The sequence below is a fragment of the Clarias gariepinus genome, chromosome 24 (assembly GCF_024256425.1).
Source record: "Clarias gariepinus isolate MV-2021 ecotype Netherlands chromosome 24, CGAR_prim_01v2, whole genome shotgun sequence".
Taxonomy (NCBI): Eukaryota; Metazoa; Chordata; class Actinopteri; order Siluriformes; family Clariidae; genus Clarias; species Clarias gariepinus.
The window spans coordinates 15,736,679-15,757,607 of record NC_071123.1 but is presented as its reverse complement, the minus strand read 5'-3'; the positions used below and the strand labels follow the sequence as shown (position 1 = coordinate 15,757,607).

The 20,929-nt window shown below is 37.6% G+C and overlaps 1 protein-coding gene across 1 annotated transcript in view; it reads left to right on the top strand.

Moving 5' to 3' along the window:
• LOC128512437 (rab effector Noc2-like) overlaps window positions 1-19,885 on the top strand; it is a 34,666-nt gene extending 14,781 nt beyond the window's left edge. Inside the window, exons 6-7 of the mRNA XM_053485708.1 lie at window positions 11,661-11,817; window positions 19,812-19,885. Coding sequence (XP_053341683.1) covers window positions 11,661-11,817; window positions 19,812-19,837 — 183 coding nt within the window. The 3' untranslated portion in view covers window positions 19,838-19,885. The remainder of the gene's footprint in view (window positions 1-11,660; window positions 11,818-19,811) is intronic.
• Window positions 19,886-20,929: the final 1,044 nt, after the last annotated feature.

Genomic DNA, 20,929 nt, shown 5'->3' with positions numbered 1-20,929 from the left:
AGTGGGATGTGTTGCACCGTGCTGCTCCAGTCATATTACAAGTTCCATAGCCATTAGATATTGTCTATTTAATTTTCACCCACCCTATAGTGTTACTTTATTGTTGAAAACTCATACCAACTTGCTGCAGTCCCACATATATACTGTATGCTCTAAGCTTTTTCAGCTTTCGTGGGAGATGGTAAAGCATGGGTGGTTTATGTAACCATGTTTGACGAGTTTTTCTGGTATGAGCATTGTATGACATGAGCTACAAAAAAAACCCACTGTGCCCAGAACATCTTGTTTAAAATTAATTTGAAATGCAGTGCCATGCAGTCAAAGGAGCTCTTGCGTCAGACCATTAAAAAGAATTTGTACTTCAGCACCACAGAATTAGCCTGACATTCTGCTTCAAGGCCTCTCTATTTATTATTGAACAGAGGAATATTATAAAATGTATAAATTCAGATAATCATTTTTGCAATTAAACACCCTTGCCTGACATAATAGCTTTTTGTGTGAAACAAAGTTTCTGAATACAGGTCTTCTAAATGCTTATCTGGCTGCTATGAAATTTACAGACGGAGTCCAGGGAATTCTTGCATTTTGTTCCAACTGTTCAGCCCATGAGCCAGAGTTTGCCAATGAATGCTCTTAGTCAGAACCCATTATCAGATGGGCTGCTGCTCTCCTTCCCGAATGTGCTGCTTTATCAGAGCCAGTCAGTGCTGATCTTGGTCCCCTGCTCCCCTTCTTCCTGCTTTCCATTTTGTCTGGCAGCGCTGCAACCAAAACATTCAGAGATTAAATAGAAACAAGGTAAAAGCATGAGCTTATTACATTTTCACGCACATGTCTTAACTGATTATTTAAGTATTTTTACTTGTAATCTTTTGTATATAGTAAGTATTTAGTAGTTAAGCACATCTTAATTTGCAATTTTTATTCAACACTTTGAGGCAGAAATGCTATCAATCGAATTTCAAGTGGACCTACAGGTTTTTGATGGGATTTATAGCTAGGCTGTTCCAAAACCCTCATCTTTAGTTAAGGCTGTTACTTTTTTGTTTTCAAGCTGGAAGGTAAAAATTTCCTTTCTTCATCATCAGCTGTCTAACAGAAACCAGCAGGGTCAGTGGCAGAATAGATGCCAACTAAGTCTTGTTTTTTTTTTGTTTATTTTTCTAACATGCAAGGAGTGACTAGTGTTTGCCAGGTTTTTCTGCAGGACTTTTAATGGTGCTGTATGTCTCTTGGCAGCCTCCATGATACGTTTTTGAAGTTTTGGAAGGATGTCCTGTTCTCTGGTAATGTCAGTGTGGTGCCCCATTTTCTGCAACTCAGACCAATCTTGCCATTTTCCTCAGTATAAACTTCCATATAAAATGGATGGTGAGTGTACAGTAGATGTTTTTCTTCAGAAACTACACTGCCCGGGCAAAAATGGCGCAGATTCTAATATTTCATTGGACCGCCTTTTGCTTTGATTACAGCCGTGGCATAATTTCAATAAGCTTGTGGAATGTCACTTTTTTTTTATTTTTTTTTTTAAAATAATTTATTTCCATCCCAATTTATTGCCAATGAGGTTAAGGTCTGGACTCTGTGGTGGCCAATCCATGTGCGAAAGTATTGTCTTGTGTGTTTCTTGAATCACACTTTTTTTTACAATTCGAGCCGATGAATCCTGGCATCGTCATTGTAGAACATGTCCGTGGCACCAGGAACGAAAAGAAAAACATTGTTAAAAAAAAACCTGGTAATTCAGCATATTCAGGTTGTCAGGTGACCTCATAACGTTGTTAAAGGATAAATCTGAACTCATCAGACCACTTGTCCACCCCCCTCCCAAAGCTCCAGAGTCCATTTTTCATGCTCCTTAGCAAACTGAAACCTTTTTCCAGATTATACTCACTGATGAGGTTTTTTTTTTTTTTTTGTTAAATTTTCAATCCTTTGAATTCTCTTTATATTGTTCATATGTATCAAGATTAAAAAAATATTCTGATTCTACATTGCATGTTTTTTAGATTTTATTCTCCAAATGCCTCTAAAGTCTCGAAACTTTCACTTCTTATAATAACTTGTTGCCAAATGTGGAAGAGACGCAGCTGTCTGCGGGAACTTTACAGACAGTCTTTCACGAAGACCACTTGCACATTACAGGAACTTGCCTGGGAGTTATTGCCACATCCCCTGTAAAGTCCTGAGCTCACTTTAAGCCATTTTCACATGTTTGGTCCATTAAAGGAGTTCCTGGGAGGCCAGCGTTTCAGACATGAATCAGCCAGTCTGATCATTGCTCCATATTGAGCACTGAGAGAACTTTCTACCTTTTGATGGTATCCAAGCACTAGTGAAACACTGGGATAAGTGCATAAGTGTAGCAGAGGATTATTAGAGAGAAATAAAGGTAGTCTTTACTGTCATAACTGTTCTATTATTCCGCACAATCAAAAGGCCTGGTTTCACTTTAATGCCCCTCATAGATTGAAAAATAGATGGATGTGTATTCTGTCGTTTTGACTAGCCTCATTTTGATTAATAATCTCCTACTAACAGCTTCTGTCAAGAGCAGGCAGTGTTGATATTTATTCTTCAGAAAACAAACTTCCAATATGAGTCCAGCTAAGCAATACATAATCAAATATGGGCTATAATGTCTCATTTATTTTTATTTCCCCTCTCTCTTGTCGTTGGCTTTTATTCTGGCCCTTTCACAATTAAATTATCCCTGGTTTGATGTAGATAATGAAAAATTTTAGCTTGACTTATAAGTGCCTCTGGGGTGCATGCAAAAAAAAAAAAAGCAGTCAGCCATTTTTGAAATGCAAGCACTGCATAAATGTCATCGCATTGCTTACTCATTTATTCCAGTAAGTGCATGTGTATATCCCCACAATTTCAGAACATAAGATAAAATAAATTAGGATATATTTTGCTTTTGTGATTATCCAGTAGATAGAGCATGCGTGAATGATTGGGCACAGGGAAGTTGTGTCTCGAGGTTGATGGTAAGAATTGTTCGGATTGCTCATAAAGCTCCAGCATGATGTTGGCTTGGTCGTCTGGGGCCTCCAGGCCATCGTATAGCTTATCGGAGTTTCACAGGGTCTGCAAGAGCAAGCAGCATGACATCTAGTGAGTAATATCTCTTTTAAGCCCGCAGAGAAATATAATTTTTTCGCACTTTTGAAGTTTCTCAAAACTTCTCAAATAGCACTGGAAAATTGTTGACACCCTTATTGAATTCGTTTTTAATGAAGTGGAGCTGGGCAAAGCTTTTCTCTAATTTAGCTTCTTTTCATCCTGTGCTTTACAATTATTCGGTATCAATTTTAATGATTCATTGGATTTTAAAACTGAAAAGTTTTTTATAGTTTAAACAAGCCAAAACAATTAGCTGAAATATATATATTTTTTCTCCCTCCTCAGAAGCATGCTTATGAAAAATAGAAAGTCCACTCTTTTCATGCAAGGCCAAGATTTAGTTTCATAATGTGTTTTTCTGAAATGCAACTTGGACTAAAAACAAATCTAAGAGGAATTAATACTGTCTGTTAGGCAACAGTGCCCAAAGAGTGATGATGCATTGTAGTCATCTCGTCATCATGCGGGTTTCCATGTTCTCTGGGTAAAAGATGGATAAAAAAGGGAAAAGTCCACATGCTGGGTGCATGCTATTATTATTTTTTTTATCCATCTTTATCCTAGACTTGTGCTTCCACTCATAATTCTTAGATCAGGGTGGATATTGGACCTCAGAGGCTCAGTCTTGCCTGAAGGCTGGAACAAATTGTATCGTTTTTGTTACTGTACTTTTCATGAAACGGTTCTAAGCTCTGAGGATTTTAACCTTTGCTAGAGTGTATGCTGCATTAGGCCCCAGCTTCATATGTTGTTCATGTGCTGTTTAGATTTGCATGTGGACATACACTGCAAATGATTGCAGGAATTTTATCATTAGTAGTGTGTCTAGATAGAAGCAATGATTATGCTGTGCAAAAATGAAATACACACTTTAATATGAGAGCGATTGCACCAAATTGAACAAAGGCTAATGAACACTACTACTACTACTACTACTACTAGGTGGTATCAAAAAGTTACAAAACTAGGCTGTATGCACATTCACAAGGAGCTTAATAAGTCAGTGTTCCAAAATACATCGCCTGTGTACATCGGGAGCTGTGCAACTGCTGCTATTTTGACCATGTGTGCTATGCGTGTGATGTTTTGAGTGGCATGAGTGCTTCAATCATTGGAAGATGACGAGAGATGAGGAAGATCTACCTGAGCTCGACCGAAAATGTGCAAACCATTTGCTGGAAAAGAATCCACAACATTCCTGCCAATGTCTTTTTGAGTCTTATTGAACAGTCCAGGCAACCCTTAAGTGTGATTTGAACATGCTCTGTGTTGCTGCCAAGTTCTTCGCCAGGCTGCTGACCCAGGTTCAGAAAGAACGTGTCATCATGCCATGGCTGACTTGTCCTTCATGTCGAGGATCTTTACCGTTGATGACAATTGGGTGTGTGGATGTGATATGACCCTAAAATTAAGCAACAGGCTCCTAAGTGGAGGAGCCCATCATTATTCACAGCATTGTCCATCAGGAATTCATCCCCAGGAGCCAGACCATCAAAAGCAAATTCTACTGGCAGGTTTTAAGGCGTCTGAGGGAGGACATACAGCGACAGTGACTGGGCCCGCAAATCTCGAAACTTCTTGATGCCACCTTGTAATACATGGAGCAAAATCATGGAGATTACATTTTCCCCCAACTGTTTAATTCCTACAGTACCAGAAACTACTTATTCCCGATCTGCACAATCACTTTTAAACCGTTTCTCCTATTCGCTCACGTAAAATATAAAATTTGCTTACTCTTGATGCTTTCGCACTCATTTAGTAAAACATCCAAATACTTTCTCTGCTAGTTCCAGGCCAGCTGATGTCCATTTTCTCCTATAAGCAAGTCACAGGCCCCGTATCAGGACTGGTTTCTCCTTTTGTCAAGCTGCCACTCACAGGAACTGGGCGGCACTAATAGAGTTCTGGCTCACTGGTCCCGGACCGTAAGGCTCAACAGGAGGTTCCGGTCACTGGTGGTTGCACATCCGCAATCCACAAAAACTAATTTCACGAAACGCTGCCTCTCCCCCCATTGCAAATGAGAGATATTATCATGCCACTAATTAAAACGTCAAGAGGGCAAATGCTTTGCATCGATTTGCTATTCATTGGACACATCCTCAATTTAACAGGGGGCAAAAAGTCAAAGTCTATTTATTACCCTCCTCTGTATATGGGTTATACAGTCAGGTTCACAATTATTAGCACTCTTGGTAAAGAGTTTGTTACCTTTCTAGCATAGTCTCATTTACTTGCATCCAGCAACAGCTTTCCAACACTAGCTAGATGACCAGAGCATACAAATAAATTCAGATTGCCCCTGACTTTGTTTTTACATTGTAGTTAAGCAATATCATTGATGTCAGACAGGCATTTCTACTAGGTAAATTTTCTCCTTATGCTCTCAGGCCTCAAGCTAAATGAGCTGCCGTATTTCATGTTTCTATAGACTACTTTGAACTTTTCTCCCACCTTCAGAAGCTTTCATAATTTTGTTTCATGTTGCATCATGATTTTAGGAACGCTTTTTTTGCTCACCGCCTGTGTAAAAAGTGGTTGATTTACCAAAGCCTTTCTGGTAGCTCAGGAATCTTTCTAGCGCAGAAATTGTTGAAGCAAATCTGATACACTTTTGCAATAATGGATTTGTATTGTCATTATTTAGACTTTTTTTTTTTTTTAATGACCTTAAAGCAGCACACGGTTTGCGCATCTTGGCCATTTTCAATATCACGCTCCTGTCATGTTCTATTCAGAAAAAAAAGAAAAGCAGTTCAGTCTTTAATGGTTCAGAGAATTATTAGATAAAAAATTTTTTTGTTGTTGCCTCCCCGGCATTCTCAGAGCAGTGGTTTTTGTATAGTCGAGATTTGAAGAAAGATTTTTTTTTTTCTGTAAAATTATTACAGATTTTTCAGTGTATTGTAGTTTTGCATCATCTTGTACAAGTTATCCCGCTTATCTTGGTGACCTTCAGAATTTTATTTATTTTTGTTGGTGAGTATCGGGCAACTAGAGACGTTCTTTTTTTTTTGTTTTTGTTTTTTTGTTTTTACCAGAAAATCTCTTTATTCTTGGTCTTCTTTCTCTGGTTGTTATCTAGATCTTGCCACGTAAAAGTGAAATAGAAATATAATGTTAAAGCATTTTTAGTTAGGACTATCATATCAGTAATATTGCCCAACCTTAAGGTGTCCAAAAAGGTATGTTTAAATGTCATCAAGTAAACTTGAGTTTATTTCCCAAGTTAACTTCATCTGGTAAGTATACTAATATCCTTGTACTTGTGGTACATCTTGAGACTAAATCAGCCCCCTTTTAGTTTATAATAGTATACTTTGTAATATACTTTAGGTGCAAGAGTACACAACTAGTTTTATTTTGTATTGCTATCTAAAAGTATACTGTAGGTGAACTCGGGTACTAGTAATATACTTCCAGATTAGCTGTTTTGTACATACTGCAAGTATAATTGTTTGTGTATCTTTTAATATTTTTTTACTTTATTGACATGTCTTTTCTAAATGTTTTGATTGTTTTTATATGCAAAATATTGTGGAAAACTGGTTAAAATTGGTAATATGTTTGTTTGGGTGGCTAGAATAGCTTATCTGCATTTACAAATACTTCCAATGAGAATGTGTTTCACAATACTAGGTTTTTATTTTAATATAACTTCTTATACATGCTTGAAATATACAGTACCTTTAAATATACTCAGAATTAGAACTAAAGTTCACTAACATGAACATTACCAGTAAACTACAGTTGAATCAAAAAATAAAAATCACAAGACGTACAGTATACAGGATTTGTAACACATTTATTTTTATTTTTAAATACTTTTTGGAAACAAATAATAGACTAAAACTAAAAAAAAATATTGCACAAAAAGAAATAACACTGCATTTTAAACAGAACACAACAAGCACACAGTCATTATCTGGGAAGGTTAAGATTAGAATTTGTGTCATGCATCTGCTCTAAAATCAGTCCCTGGCTGCCCACAAACAGGTTGTAACTTACCTCTGTACAATTACTGCCTTGTTAAATAATTGAGGCAGAGGACCCGTAAATCCAACCAACTGTTCAACTTAATGAAAACACGAATGATCTTTTGACGTAGTTTCAAACATTACTGCTTTGAGGAAATAAACGACACAATGGTTCTCCCCTTACTGGACATACCACACTTTAACATCATCAAACACAAGAAATCACACACGTGCTGTAGAAAGCAAATATAAATATGCACAGTAAAACAAACAAAGCATACCTCGCTAAATGCACGCATCCCAAGAGGGTAGAAGTCCACTTGGACATACAGTGGTGTGAAAAACTATTTGCCCCCTTCCTGACTTCTTATTCTTTTGCATGTTTGTCACACAAAATGTTTCTGATCATCAAACACATTTAACTATTAGTCAAAGATAACACAAGTAAACACAAAATGCAGTATTTAAATGATGGTTTTTATTATTTAGGGAGAAAAAAATCCAAAATTACATGGCCCTGTGTGAAAAAGTAATTGCCCCCTGAACCTAATAACTGGTTGGGCCACCCTTAGCAGCAATAACTGCAATCAAGCGTTTGCGATAACTTGCAACGAGTCTTTTACAGCGCTCTGGAGGAATTTTGGCCCACTCATCTTTGCAGAATTGTTGTAATTCTAAAAAGTTCTTTAGATGTTGTCCTGGGGTCTTTTGTGGCCTCTCGGATGAGTTTTCTCTGCGCTCTTGGGGTAATTTTGTTTGCCCGGCCACTCCTGGGAAGATTCACCACTGTTCCATGTTTTTGCCATTTGTGGATAATGGCTCTCACTGTGGTTCGCTGGAGTCCCAAAGCTTTAGAAATGGCTTTATAACCTTTACCAGACTGATAGATCTCAATTACTTTTGTTCTCATTTGTTCCTGAATTTCTTTGGATCTTGGCATGATGTCTGGCTTTTGAGGTGCTTTTGGTCTACTTCTCTGTGTCAGGTAGCTCCTATTTAAGTGATTTCTTGATTGAAACAGGTGTGGCAGTAATCAGGCCTGGGGGTGGCTACAGAAATTAATCTCAGGTGTGATTAACCACAGTTAAGTTATTTTTTAACAAGGGGGGCAATCACTTTTTCACACAGGGCCATGTAGATTTGGAGTTTTTTTTCTCCCTTAATAACGTAAACCTTCATTTAAAAACTGTATTTTGTGTTCAATTATGTTATCTTTGACTAATAGTTAACAGTTTTTGATAAGCAGAAACATTTAAGTGTGACAAACATGCAAAAGAATAAGAAATCAGAAAGGGGGCAAATAGTTTTTCACACCACTGTATAAGACATGACGTACTGTATACTTAATGGACAATGTAACAACATATTTAAACCTCTCTCTATTATTCAGCAGTGTATAAACAACATCTAAGCATGTTCTCGACAGAAACTTCAATGCCTAAAAGTGTCCGAGTACAAAAGAACACAAAGCAAATCGACATTCATGGAAATAAACAAAAACAAAAAGATGTTACAAAATGTATAAAGGAATAAAATAATATATCCGGCAATGATGATACTATTTATGACGCCCCTCATCCATTACCTAAAATACAAACTCGTGAACAAGCCCATCGATCTGTGCAGCATTACACCGGAGCACCTGAAAAAATTTACAAAATCAAATGACCATAATTACATACACATGTTTTTGAGCGTGTATGTGCATGTGTGTTTGTTTCTCCTCTGTTCCCTTCTTATGTCTGATTATGGGTTCTGTCCTTGTAGATCAGGAAGTCTGTAACAATACTTTCACACCTTGGAGGAAGTGTCAGTAAAATCAGTCCTATGTTTAGCTTTTTTTTTGTTTGGGTTAATAATACTGTGTAAATAAAAGATCAGTTTCAGTTCTATCCATGTGCTTCTGTATCTACTTTTTAAACTATTCACCCCCCTCCAAACTACTAGAAATTAGATTTGAACTTTTCTGTAAGGGATGAATACTTTTCAGTACATGCCAATGTATACTTAAACCTTTAAGCCAAGTGTAGGTTTGTTTAGTATATCTCTAAGGACATAAACAGTAAACAAAAATCATAGTTACATATTTTTAATTTAAAAGAAGTACCCTAATAGCACAGGAATAAAGCTTTTTTTTTTTTTCATTTTGCTAAGGACTTGCAGGTGATAATGGCTGATAATTTGTGCATGGAGTTCCCATTTAAGTACCCAAAAGTGTTTTTGAGAAAAGGCAGATCATTAAGGTATCGCACATTTCCATGAGCATGGCTGGTTCACAGCAGGTTGGAGGTTTGGGTGATGGAGATGGTTGCCGAGTTGTTCCAGCTGGGTAATGGTCCCTGCCAAGCCGATGGCAGCAGCTGCTATCAACTCTGACATTTTAGCACCTGCTGTCTGTCACTATATAGCCATCTGCCAGACCTGAGAGCAAAGTGTAAGATTTTTTTTAACACAACCTTTTCTTCATATGTACCTCCAATTTACACTTCAGCTTCCTACAAAAGAATTTTCATAACCTTCCTAACTGCATTGCCCAGTTCTGTGAATCTTGATTCATGAAGCATCCTTCTGCTTTGATTAGAAGCCCTGGCTATACATCAGTCATAGTCTGCCACTGGCTGTTGCTATTAGGACGACTCACTGGGGTTTTTGGATGGATTTGTATAATATGTAGTGGCCCATGATGGCTGAGTCTGGTCCCTGTGAACAAACCTGGGCAGAACGAATGTCTGAACCAATCCTCTGGCTCAGGAACTGATTTAGACGGAGGACATGGCTGGACGTAGAAGCACACACTCTCTGACACGCGTTCTTAACATTTTTCTTGACTAGGGAACTCATAAACAGGGAAAAAAAAGGGAAGACTTTCTTAGCACAGATGATTTTATAATTTCCACCATTGTAACTAAACAAGCAATTTACAGACCCTCTTGCTAGGCCGCTTACAGACTCCACTTTGAGTACTATGACTCCTGGAAACAAAATGGCTTTATGGCTTTGTCAGTCAGATACAGGCTTTTCCCAAACTTGTATGATCTTAAGCTCGAAGAAGATTAAAGGGCTGCTTTCAGGAGGTTTGTTCCGAGTTGAGTATTGCATGCCGTAGTGCAGGAGAAGTTCTGGAGTCCACAGATATGCCAGATACCTCGTTTAGTGTCAATTTGGGCAGGTTTAAGACTACTTCCTTGTTTAGTGTTAATGTCACTACTGGGAAACTCATAAAATCCTCTCACACAAGGGGTGGAGTGAATCTGTTAAAAAAACTTAATCCAACCCTGTGCACTAAACTACTAAATATAAGAGTAAAAGAATTTATCCACACTAGCTATGGAATTTATTTATTTTTTCTTCTTTTTATAAATTTAGTCCTGTCCAATTCCTTTTCCCCGATTTTCTCCCCAATCTAGTCGTGGCCAATTCCTCCCCGTCACTAGGGGGCTCCCACATTAAGGCTACTACCACCACTCAGTCGAGAGGGCGAATGCTATCCCGTGTTTCCTCCGAACCACGTGACGCGAGCTGACCACATCTTTTCGAACTGCTCGCTCACGCACCGTTAGGGGCGGAGTAACACACTCGGAGGAAAGCGCTAGCCGCTCCTTCCGCGTGCGCGAGCTCACAGACGCCTCTGATTGGCTGTAGAGCCGTGATTAATGTGGGAGCGTAAGTACCTCTCATCCCTCCCCCCTGAGAGAGCTCGGCCAATCAGCTCTCTCGGTGCCTCCGGCTGTTTTAAATGTAATTTAAAAGAATTTAAATGCAATTGACCTTTAAATAAAAGACAAATACATTTGTTTTTGTTTTTTTGATATAATCACCTTGCTTTTTAATACACTTTGTCTATCTGTCAACATGGATACATTTTCCCCTTAATTGAATATGTTTTATGCTGAGCTGCAAGTCATGAACGCACTGTTGTCTTCACTTCAGAAGTAAATCTCCAAATGCAATCTCAAATCCGCAAATATCCAAATGCTTCTGTTTATGCTCTTCCGCGAGTTGTTTTGGCACCAGGTACACCCTCAGATCACAGAAAACTAATCACTGCTTTTCCTTTATGCAAATCACATGTAAGGCATCTATTTTTGCTGGCACTGCAGTTACATATAAACTGAGGTAACATGTTTACACCTGCATGATGGCGACTGGGAGTCAGTAGCCTTAGAAGGAAAGCGCTGATAAAATGCGGCCAACAGAAGACTTTATATAACCGGAGTGCGAATATTTGCCTCTCTCTCGTAGTATTCTCTCATAAACACTACACTGTATATGGTGACATTTATTACTGAAGCATCTGGCAGGTTTATAGCTGTAGTTACAGAAATCCAAAACACTGGTAGGTGAGAATTGTAGCAGGTCTTGACGGTTCATAACAAATCATAAATAATGGTGCAGGAGCTTTGTTGCTAAATAGTGTAAGTTTGTAGACATCCAGTTCTTTCCTTTTGTTAAAACTCCTAAATATCAATAATGTATTTTTCCCTAAAAATATTCCAGTTCACTGTCCTTTGTTATGTTAGTATTTATTTTTTTTTTCCTATCCTTTAGGTGTGGAAGCGATCTGGGGCATGGTTCTACAAGGCACTGCCTAAGTACGTTCACTCGGAGAAGGACTCGTTCATGGGTAGGAGGCCTGTGACTGAGAGAGAGGAGCAGCCAGTGGCCAGGAGTGTGCCAATCACCTACACCTGGGCTCACAGGAAAGGTGGAGATTATATCCTATTTCGTCTTGTCCTGTTCTGTCCCGTCCTAATCCAGAAAAAGATGGCATTGGGTAGGATAAGATGCAATGCAATGGGATAGGATAGGATATAGGATATAGGATAGGATATAGGATATCCCATTCCATCCCATTCCATCCCATTTTGTCCTATTCCATATCACCTTATCCTATCCTACCCTATTCAGTCCTATCCTGTTCTGACCTTACCTATCCTGTTTTTGCCCATCCTGTCTTATTTTGTAATTTATTCTGTACAATGCTCGTCTCATCTTTTTGCTTGTGCTGGATTTGTTCTATTCTGTCCCTGCAATTATTTTTATTTGTATGCTATTTTATTCCTTTCTATAATAACTGATTTTCAACATATACCAGACTAAAATTACTCTTAAAAATGATAAAACCAAAAGCTAGAAATTGCCATTATGTATGTCTATTTAAAATATATCGCTGAGCAGGAGGCACATGTCGACACAGGGGGGAAAAAACACAAGATAGATTATTACCAAGAGAGAAACATAAAACATCATTCATGGGCAAGTCACACCCTATTATCCAAATGGTTTCAGTTCTTTCGAGGTTTTTTTCTGTTCAATGGAGGTCTATATCTATTGATTACAAAAGCTTCTATAAATAACAGCATATCCCACTGGGATTTAAACTTCTTGAGGTAAGCTTTAGAGGCTTAAACACCTTGCCAGATATTGAGTATTCTTTCAAAATGCAGCCGGACATTTTAAATGATAGCGCGAACTTTTTTTTTTGATGATTGTAGGAGTAGAGGCATTCTTAGAGTCCCACATTTGTAGAAGTACTCAGCCAAGTAGGAAGTATAGCAGTGAAGGGGGGAGAGACGTGTTGAATGTTATAAATATGTGGTGATATATATTTCGTGTTAATATTTGTGTAAATATGGTATTAGCAGCAAAATGCAAGTGGATAATGTAGTATTTTATTCAGTGTTTTACCAGCAATTTAAACAAAAAAGAAGCATTAAAAAAAAGTAGAAACTATTCTACTTCTGGCCAAACGAGTAGAATAGTATGTGTGTGCGTGTGTGTTTTACAGTACCAGCCACTTTGCCACCCATTTGGTCCTAAAGTTCTGTAGTTTGCTCCAAATGCCTGTACTAAAACAAAGGATGGAGAAGAAAAATAACCCAGCCATGACAGCAATACAATGGCTTTTTATAATTAGAAAACATTTCTTGTCAGAAAGAATGTGAATCGAACAAGATTTAATACTGTGTTGTTTAACACATTTCCTAAGAATAATTAGCTACAGTGTTTTATTTATTTATTTTTCTCTTCCTGACCTCAACCCAACATCATCAGGCTTTGCCAAGTTGTAATGCTAAAAATGCCTGTAGGTGATATGAACACGGATACGGCTCGTCGTCATACATGCCCACACACATATGCTGGTGGATCTGTTCGAATGACAAAGACGCTTGTGTTATTTCCACACTGCATGTGCTTAACGTGTGGCATATGTGTCACGATTGCATACTTAAATAATGCAGTATAAGATGTTAGCTGAGTGGTATTATAGGCTCTGGTGCTTGAAACGTTGATAATCCAGATGATCGAAACAAAACAAAAATACTTTATATACAAGAATGTAAAGTATAAAGGATGAAACTCCTAGCCTGTGCCAATTTAAAAAACAACATTTTAATTTATTTTTTACTTCGTATTTGCCAACTGTGATTGATTTTACTCATTGTTTTAAATGACATGGTTTAGATAGGGAAAACAGTGTCTTGCGCTTTCTTGACAAACCCTGAAGGCAACATTTTACTTTGTTTTTAGCTAGAGAATTTATTTATGAGTTTTGAATTCACTTTGGTGTATGAAGACGGTCACCCTTGGGGGGGAGGGGGATGGGGGACTATAAAAAGTGTCCTGAAGTCAATATTTCCCTACAATACCAAAACAATGATGGTGCTCTTTCAGACAACAGTTAAAGCAAAGCATGTGTCATGATGTAAGGCCACTGAGGCATGTTATCTTTTACCTTTTGTCATAAGTAAATGAATGTACATTGTTAAAATTCTTATTTAGCTTCAGGAACTTGTGCAGAGACTTGTATAATACAGAACTCGTTTATTATTAATGAATATATTAGGGCTGCAATTAACAATCATTTCGGTCCTTGACTAATTCATCGATTAATTTTTAAATTAGTTGGCAATTATTTCTAACTCTGCTTTCTTTGGCCAAAGCTCCTGTTCCACCTGTGAATGAGTGCTGCATGATTTATTCAGAAAAAAAAAATTACAATCTTGATTCATATTTGCATGCGATCTCGTTTTTGAACGTTGGAGATTTGCTTACATGTACAGTACTGTGCAAAGGTCTTAGTGCAAAAATCATTCACCATTTTTAAGCATACCTTAAAAATAACATTTATAGAACAATATTTGCATGCCTGTTTTAAAAACAAAAACAAACAAAAAAACATTTTACATAACATACCAGTTGTTGTTTTTTTTTTTTTAGATGGGGAATGTACTGTGGGCTCCTGGGTTTGGCATAAAAATAGGAAGGAGAGAAGAACTCGTATTCTCCAGCACACTCAGTAAAACCTACAAGTTGTTTTACTTATAAACGTGCACAAATCTGTATTTAACACTACTGATTATTTTCACATATATTTATAGTAGTGACTGTGTTTTAAGGGTTAAGGGCCTTACTCAAGGGCCCAACAGTAGCAACTTGGCAGTAGTTGGGTTTGAACCTAGGACCCTTAAGTCCAATGTCTTAACCACTGAGCCACCCCCTGACCCCGGACATGGCACACAATAAAAGCAATATTGCCCCTAGCTCTTCCTGTAGTGCACTGCAGGTACAAATTGGACCTAATTATAAATAATTAGGTTTTATAATATGACGCGTCAAAGCTAAAATTGTTTGATGAATTAATTTTTATCATCAACTTTATCGATTATGCCAAATTACTGCAGCCCTACTGTATAAGACAAGGATACGAAGAAGCTTTCTGTCAACGGAATTTAATTTTTTCTTAATTTTTTGGAGGAACTTACCAGAATCAGCACTTCATAAACCTATATCTTTTCCGATTGGGGCACTACGGCTTTTCAGTAACTTTACAAACTGTGTGGAAAGAAGACAGGATGGTGACTTGCATCCTTTTATACTTCAGAAAATTAAAATTATAAACGAATAAAGCGGTCACATTGTTCTCTAAAGGCTGTAATTTTCGGGAAATTGCTGTGACATTAACTTTTTTTAAAACCTTTCCGAAATAATCAACCTCCAAGCGGTAGTTTTACACCATAATTGTTGCTTATTTGTCCTCTAACATGATGTTTAATAGTTTTGTTCCTTAGTTATTACTCTAAATACATAAATGCTTTACAGCCAAAATGGGTGGAAGCAGCAGTAACTTGAACATCGTCATTAACAGCATCTTGTGTAGCTTTTTTGCCAGTGTGTCCTATTCAGTGCATCGTTGTATGATGTAGGATTTCATTCAGAAATATCTGTGGCTGGAGGCCAGAGTGCTGTATTTTCACAGCATTAGAGTATCCCGACATCAGTAAAAGCAGGACATGCATTTAATTGTAAAGTAAGTTTTGAACTCGGTTAAGCTTCCTGCTTTTATTACTTTAAAAAAAAAAAAAACCTAAAACTGATTCTCATGGGTCTAAAGGAACAACTCTCTTTGCATACTAGTTATTGTTTGTGGCCTCTTCAATAGCTCTTAGCACCCGCGCGCTCTCTCTCTCTCAACCCTTCATCTTGACTGGACTGGGCCTACGTATTCTCTCAGAGTCTGGTGAATTAATGCTTGTGGGTTAATCAGGTTAAATTTATGTAAATGTTTTAGAAGGGTCTCATCAGAATTGCATGAACACCTTGCATTTGGCAGCCATACCAGTTCTGTAATGGTAATGCGTTAACCTGATGGGCTCAGCATAGGGTAATGTGGGCTCGTTAGGCTGGTGATGAGACAGGAAGGTCAAGGAACTGTACAAATATTGCTACATGCAGATAAGGCGCAGGTCCTTTTTTTTGTGGCTTTGGTGGTTTTATCAGTCTAGTATTACTTGCAGCATGGTTCGCTCTAATGGCAATTAGGCCATAGCTGTCGGCTTCAAGGCTGAAACTCCAAGTGATGCTTATTACACATGTTTTTTTTTCAGAGATTTCCTGCTCTCCGCAGCAGCATTGCCTTGCGTCAAGCTTTTGACTAAGAGTGACTTGATGCTCTGGGGGGTGGAAGTGTTTTGCCAAAGCCTTGATTTGTATTGCACATGGTTGGTTTATCACCTTTTTTTTTTAAACAAGGTTCATGACCACAATCTTAGTAAAGAATGCTTAGCATGCATGCAAAATTTTGAGTTGCTTTAAAAAAAATAATAAATAATCTAGATAAATTGGTCACACCCTTAGCTTTGTTACAATCCTAATATCAAATCAACCAATAGTGGTTTTCAGGTAACAGTCAATCATAGATTACTCGTTTAATGCGCCTGCAATCAGCCAGGTCCATTCCGCATGCAAAATATTCCTGAACAGGGCTTCAGCAAATCGGTCCAAACCGAGGAAGCAAAATTGTGTCTGTATGATCCAAGCAGCATCTGGAGATGTGGCTGAAAAAGATTACACGAAAATGCTAATTAAAGCAGCATCTATTAAACATTCTTTCCACAACGTTACAACACGACATATAATTAGTTCTTTTCGTGACATGAAATTGCTTTCTGGAGAAAATCGAATGGTATCAAGCCGACTGCATTTACCTAAAAGCTTTGTTGAAAATCTGTCAGTTTTGGTTGCTTGTCTGAGCCACGTGTCGTGTTTCTGATAGATTTTAACCGTGTGTGCGAGCTACGTTTGCAAGGCAGGGATGGCATTTGTTTTGTTTCCCTTGTATGTCTGACACACACAAAACAAACAAAAAAAAGTTTATCATTAGTGTATAAAATTGTCATTTATTTCAATAGATCTAATATTATTCTGTATATGGTATTATATATATTACATGCATACACTAAGTATATTGAAAGGAAAGGCAGACAAATGTATGATTGGAAGGCTATGGATTTACAGGCAAACGATTGTAGTTATGTTTAAAAAGCCAACAGTTTTGATGAGTAATTATAATACGGGGGGGAGAAAAAACATGATCGTTGCAAGCATAATTATTTTGGTCTGCGTGCTTTCATTAAGATATACACTACCGTTCAGAAGTTTTAGATCACTTGCAAATTTCTTTGTTTTTGTTTAGTGATTTATTTTCTACATTCTACAACAATACTGGGGATTTCAAAACTCTAAAATAACACATATGGAATTAAGTAATTACATAACAACAACAAAAACAACAGTTAGTTGTTATTTTAAGACACAGAGGTCAGCCTTTCTGTAATAGTTCTTGCAAGAACAGTATTGTCAAGTGCATTTGCAAAATCGGTTAAGCACCATAATGAAACTGGCTCTCATGAAGGCCGTCCCAGGAGGGCGAGACCAAAACCTACCTCTGCCACAGATGAGAAGTTCATTTAGAGTTATCAGCCTGAAAAATGACCAATTAACAGCACCTCAGATTAGAGGTGTTATAAAGTCTTTACAGAGCATAATTAGCAGAAACATCTCTATCAAATGTTCAAAAGAGGATTAATGCATTTTTTTGGACGCCTTCAGCATTCCTTTACAATGTAGAAAGAAATAAAATCAGGAACCATCATGGAGTTAAAAAGTGACCCCTAACTTTTGAACGGTAGTGTATGTGAAGCAGTAGTAATATATAAGATTAATCATATCTTTTATGACATTGTGACGTGAGATACATTATTATAAGTGAGGTAAATTGTGTCCATAAAGAGATAGCGGAATATATTTGGGGTATTTGAAAAATGTCATTATCTAGAGTGACCTCCATTATATCTCATTATAAGCTGAGCAGGTGAGATTCTTCATGGTGGTGTTAGGGTTTGAACCGGTAACCTTCTAATTTGTACCCCAATGTCTTAACCACTGAGCTCCACCTGTCTCGAGAAGAGAACTTTCCCCACAACATTACACAACCAACACCAGCCTGAATTGTTGACTCATGGCAGGTCGATGAATTCATTCATTTGGCAGTTCGGAAACGCCGATTATCTTATATCACACGTCTTTGGACAGACTATAGAGGACGCCAAAGTAAACCCAGCAAGCATGGCAAGACAACAACACAGAGAGAAGGTAGGATCCAAATCCCCTGCACTAGAGGTGTGACACGACAGTCTGTCCGTTTATATGCTCAGTTAATTTGAACAAGGGTTATGGTTCTACTAGGCGATTTAATTACTTGTCCCATTACGGAAGCACATTTTGATGACTAAAATATGTCTGACTGCACTATGATTTTTTTTTGCAGTTTCCAGCCTTTCAGCTTTTGTTAGTCTTATATTCCCAGTGGACCTATTACGTCCGAGCAAAACAATCTACAAAAAAGTTAGTGGAGCGGGAAAAACACAGATTGCATTACTTTTTGTACAAGTGAGATGGGCGGTATATATATTGTGTTTGTTGTTCTCGGAAGGTGGACGCGCTAGTCTGATTTTGAGAAGTTCGATTTAGTACGGTTTCATTTGGACCAAGGTATTTACACTTATTTTAAAAGTCCAAGAAGCCACTGTGCTACCATGCATACCATGCTTTTCTTTAAACACTTAGGAAACTGACATTATTAAGTTTATCTACATTACTTCAGCAGGGCTGTTCAAATATAAACAGTCATATCATGTTGGTTGAGACCTTTAACTGTAAATCCGACACATGGCATTTCAATTGGAGGAAAGTGTAATCAAATAGCCTGCAGCATTATTGAGTTTTTCTTTATTCTGCACCCTGGCCTCTGCTGTCATGACTGTAAAGGGACAAAAAGGGGGACAGTAGAATAGAAAGAGATAAATACACCATCGGTCTTAGCAGGTATTGTTTTGTATGTGCCTGGCTGATCATATTAAGATTAGCAGAGTTTGTGCCGAAAGCATCGGCCGAGAAACCTTTTGTTATTGTTAAGGTAATTAGGACAATGAAATGTTTTTCTCCTTATTGTTCTTGTATAACTTTAAAAATGAGAGAGTATTCTGTTTAAAAGGACACATTTTACTGATTTGGAGCATCATTTACAAAGCCTTTGGCTAGAAAATAACTCACCGTAATTTGCTCACTATTCAAGTGAATCCATTGTTGTCCAAAATGTAATTACTGTACCACTAACAAACGCAGGTTCAGTCAAAGTGGAGGGTTGAAAATTGGAACAACTTCCCCTTATCGATTCAGTTGTCAACTCTTTTCAGTTTTGTCAGTTTTTTTTCCTCGATCTAATTTGTAACTCTGTAGAATTAGTTGTGGGTTTTGTCCCCACCATTACGGCATCTCTAAACAAACTGGTATATGTAACTTTTAACACAAACCATTTATGATGATCATTTATGATTTGTAATGTTGTTTTGAAGAAATCAATAGAGTAGTGTTTGTTCCTCCTACTCGGCTCTGTTTGTCATAAAGAGACAGGACTTTAATTAAGAACATTTCACACAGGACACAAATGCCCAGCTGAAAGGCCTTTGCCCTGACGTTTTTAGCTCCCAATACCAAAGCCATCCATGGCTGAGAGCCGCTTGAGCAAAGTGGGTATATAATACCACCCACTCCGAGTGGGAGGGATTGTATACTCTTTGTCTCCTTAATTACAGCAACAATAGCCAATCATAGGCATCGATCAAGGTCTCGTATGTAGAACACGGCAAATAGCAGGACACTCGCGTTATGCTACACAAATAAAAAAATACAAAAAATCCCTGGTTGGTGATGCGACCAAATAAGTATATAAAGTGGCAGAAAGTGCTCCTTTAGCTGCTCTTCTTTTTCATGTTTTGATAGATTTGGTTATTTAAAAAGAGACATGATGAACCTCATCATGTCAGTTTGTGTGTGTGCGTGTGTGTCTGTTTGCAGAATGGGTTACAGTGAGTCAGCAGTGAGCCAGAAGTCACTCTTGCTTTGGCTGAATCCATCAAGCCAGATTGGAGAGGCAGGTGGTATCTCTCAGAGCATAAGTGTGTGTGTTTGTGTGTGTGTTTGTGTGTATGTATGTGTGTGTATATATATATATATATATATATATGTGTATGTATATATGTATGTGTATGTATATATGTATGTGTACGTGTACATGTATGTATGTATGTGTACATTTGAGTTTTCAGCTTGGGCACAGGCCACTGATGAGTGCAAGCCATGTGCGGGTAGAACCATACAACCGTCTCTTTCTGGCCCTCGGCTTCTTCTCCCCATGTCTGCCGGGGAGACCTGGTGGGAATGAAATTAAGGGTTGACGGAGGCAATCACACTCACATTTTCTGCCTCTTTTATGATGTTTTCTTTCTCTTTTTCATGCTGCCGCTTTCTCCCGCAGCAAATTACAGGCTGATGATGTGTTTCATTAGCATGCTTGGTGATGAAAACAAAATCCTGTGCAGAAAGCATTGATTTAAATTTTTGTTTTTTCAATTTAATGGAAATCTTCCAAATTAGCATTGTGTGTGTTTTTTTTTTCATTCTTTTTTTATTCATATTTCTCCTTCTGTGTCCTGTGCTTACTTTCGTACTGTTTTTCTGCCCCATTTCATTTCATTTTTCATTCCGTTCCTCCAGTGTTCATTTTGATTAATTCCTTCCGGTTCATTTGAACTGTTCTAATGACACCTTCATTCAGTCTTGTGTGTTAATTTATTCCTTGGCTTTTTTTTTTTTTTTTTTTTTGAAAAAGAGAGTAATCATGTGAATAATATTGGAAAATACTTTTTTCTTGAAATATTGCTTTAATTAAAGCTCACATATATTAACATGATTTAATGAGTTAAGCATCAGTATAATAAGTCTTAGTGGTCTCCAGAATGTGTTTGTTAATGTTCCAGCTGAAATATGACTCAAATCATACAACATTTTTACATTTTTAAATTGTGGGGTGGATACCCCTTTTTTCACCCATTCACATTCAGGACAATATAAGGGATTTGCCTTATAAAAAAATAAAATCCAGTATGTGCATATATATTAAAGGAATTATATTA